The sequence below is a fragment of the Otolemur garnettii genome, unplaced genomic scaffold (assembly GCF_000181295.1).
Source record: "Otolemur garnettii isolate 467f Iridium unplaced genomic scaffold, OtoGar3 scaffold00212, whole genome shotgun sequence".
NCBI classification, from domain to species: domain Eukaryota; kingdom Metazoa; phylum Chordata; class Mammalia; order Primates; family Galagidae; genus Otolemur; species Otolemur garnettii.
The window spans coordinates 494,249-496,008 of record NW_003852607.1 but is presented as its reverse complement, the minus strand read 5'-3'; the positions used below and the strand labels follow the sequence as shown (position 1 = coordinate 496,008).

General features: G+C 47.4%; 1 protein-coding gene across 3 annotated transcripts in view; it reads left to right on the top strand.

Annotated features, from left to right (window-relative positions):
- TSEN34 (tRNA splicing endonuclease subunit 34) overlaps positions 1–1,373 on the top strand; it is a 6,757-nt gene extending 5,384 nt beyond the window's left edge. For all 3 annotated transcript variants that reach the window (XM_023507972.1, XM_003801572.3, XM_023507971.1), the window contains exon 5: positions 878–1,373. In XM_023507972.1, the coding sequence (XP_023363740.1) occupies positions 878–1,065 (188 nt within the window). In that variant the 3' untranslated portion in view covers positions 1,066–1,373. The remainder of the gene's footprint in view (positions 1–877) is intronic.
- The last annotated feature ends 387 nt before the right edge of the window (positions 1,374–1,760 follow it).

The following is a 1,760-nucleotide window of genomic DNA, read 5'->3' as shown; positions in this document are numbered from 1 at the left end:
CCCACCAGCTCTGGTGTATGTGGCTGCTGCCTTAGCTGTTGAGCCCCAGGCACCGAGCCCAAGTGTATCTCATATTACTTATTTAATTTCTTTTTATTCTTCTTTTTTTTTTTTTTTTTTTTTTTTTTTGAGACAGAGTCATCCTTGGTAGAGTTCTGTGATGTTGTAGCTCACAGCAACCTCCAGCTCTTCGGCTCAAGTGATTTTCTTGCCTCAGCCTCTGAGTAGCTGGGACTACAGGTGCCTGCCCCAGTGCCTAGCTGCTTTTTTAGAGACAGGGTCTCACTCTGTTTTTTTTTTTTTAGAAACAGGGTCTCACTCTGGCTCAGGCTGGTCTCGAACCTGTGAGCTTAGGCATTCCACCTGCCTTGGCCTCCCAGAGTGCTAGGATTACAGGTGTGAGCCACCACACCTGGCCTCTTGGATTTTTTTTTTAAGGTAGACATTTGTAGTCAGCCAGCAAAAATAGCAGCCATTTGTACTGGGAGACCCCTTTGGGGAAGTGTATCTCTTTTTTTTGTTTGTTTGAGACAGAGTTTCACTATGTCACTCTGGGTAGAGTGCTGTGGTGTCATAGCTCACAGCAACCTCAAAGTCTTGGGCTAAAGTGATTCTCCTGCCTTAGCCTCCCAAGTAGCTGGGACTACAGGCACCTGCCATAATGCCCGGCTAGGGAAGCTGTGTTTTGTTTTTTTTTTTCTTTTGAGACAGAGTCTCACTGTGTCGCCCTTGGTAGAATGCCATGGGGGGAAGTATATCTCGCTTAAGTATCCATTGTGATTGCTAAAATGATTTCATGTCTCCTGTTGGTGAAATTTCTGACACCTTGTAGCACCTGCCATTGGGAACTGCTACAGTGCTTCTCTCCCTCACTCAGGTGACCCGCTCCGCTTCCATGCTCACTATATTGCTCAGTGTTGGGCCCCTGAGGACCCCATCCCACTCCAGGACCTGGTCTCTGCTGGCCGCCTTGGGACCAGCGTCAGAAAGACCCTGCTCCTGTGTTCACCGCAGCCTGATGGTAAGGTGGTCTACACCTCCCTGCAGTGGGCCAACCTGCAATGAACTCCAGAGACCTGGGGGCTATGATTGGCTGGCTGTGACAACAGTCTTTGTAGATGTGCCCAAGCTCATCTCTGCATGGGAGGCTGGAACACTTTCCTACCTCTCTCTACGGTTAGTTTTTGATTCTATGGATTTGAACACTATGCCCTTTTTATGTTCCTCCCTGTTTCAAAGCATTTACTGACCGTGTTTTTTGTAGTACCTATCTCTACACTGGGCTTCTGAAAGTGAGGATTGGATTTGATTCATTTCTGTTTTCTACAGGGCTTAAGTCCCAGAAGGTTTCAATAAACTTGTTGAATAAACGTCGACTGGGTGATTTAAGTTTTTAACAACAGTCCTGGGAAATGTGTACATGCAGATGAAAACAAGGCCTGGTGGTGGGGGCACAACTTGCCCACGTCACACAACTAGTAAGTAGTAGAGTTAGGCTTTACAACCTGTCTTTCTGACTGGCAAACGTGAGCTCTTCCCACTGCACTTTTGTGAAGATCTTTACAAAACATTTCAGATGCATACAGAGGTTATAAATAGAAATAGAGGGTGGAGGTGGTGCCTGTAGCTCAAGTGGCTGAGGCGCCAGCCACATACACCAGAGCTGGTGGGTTCACATCCCGCCCAGGCCTGCCAAACAGTGAAACTACAACCAAAAAATAGCCAGGCGTAGTGGTGGGCACCTGTAGTCCCAGCTACTT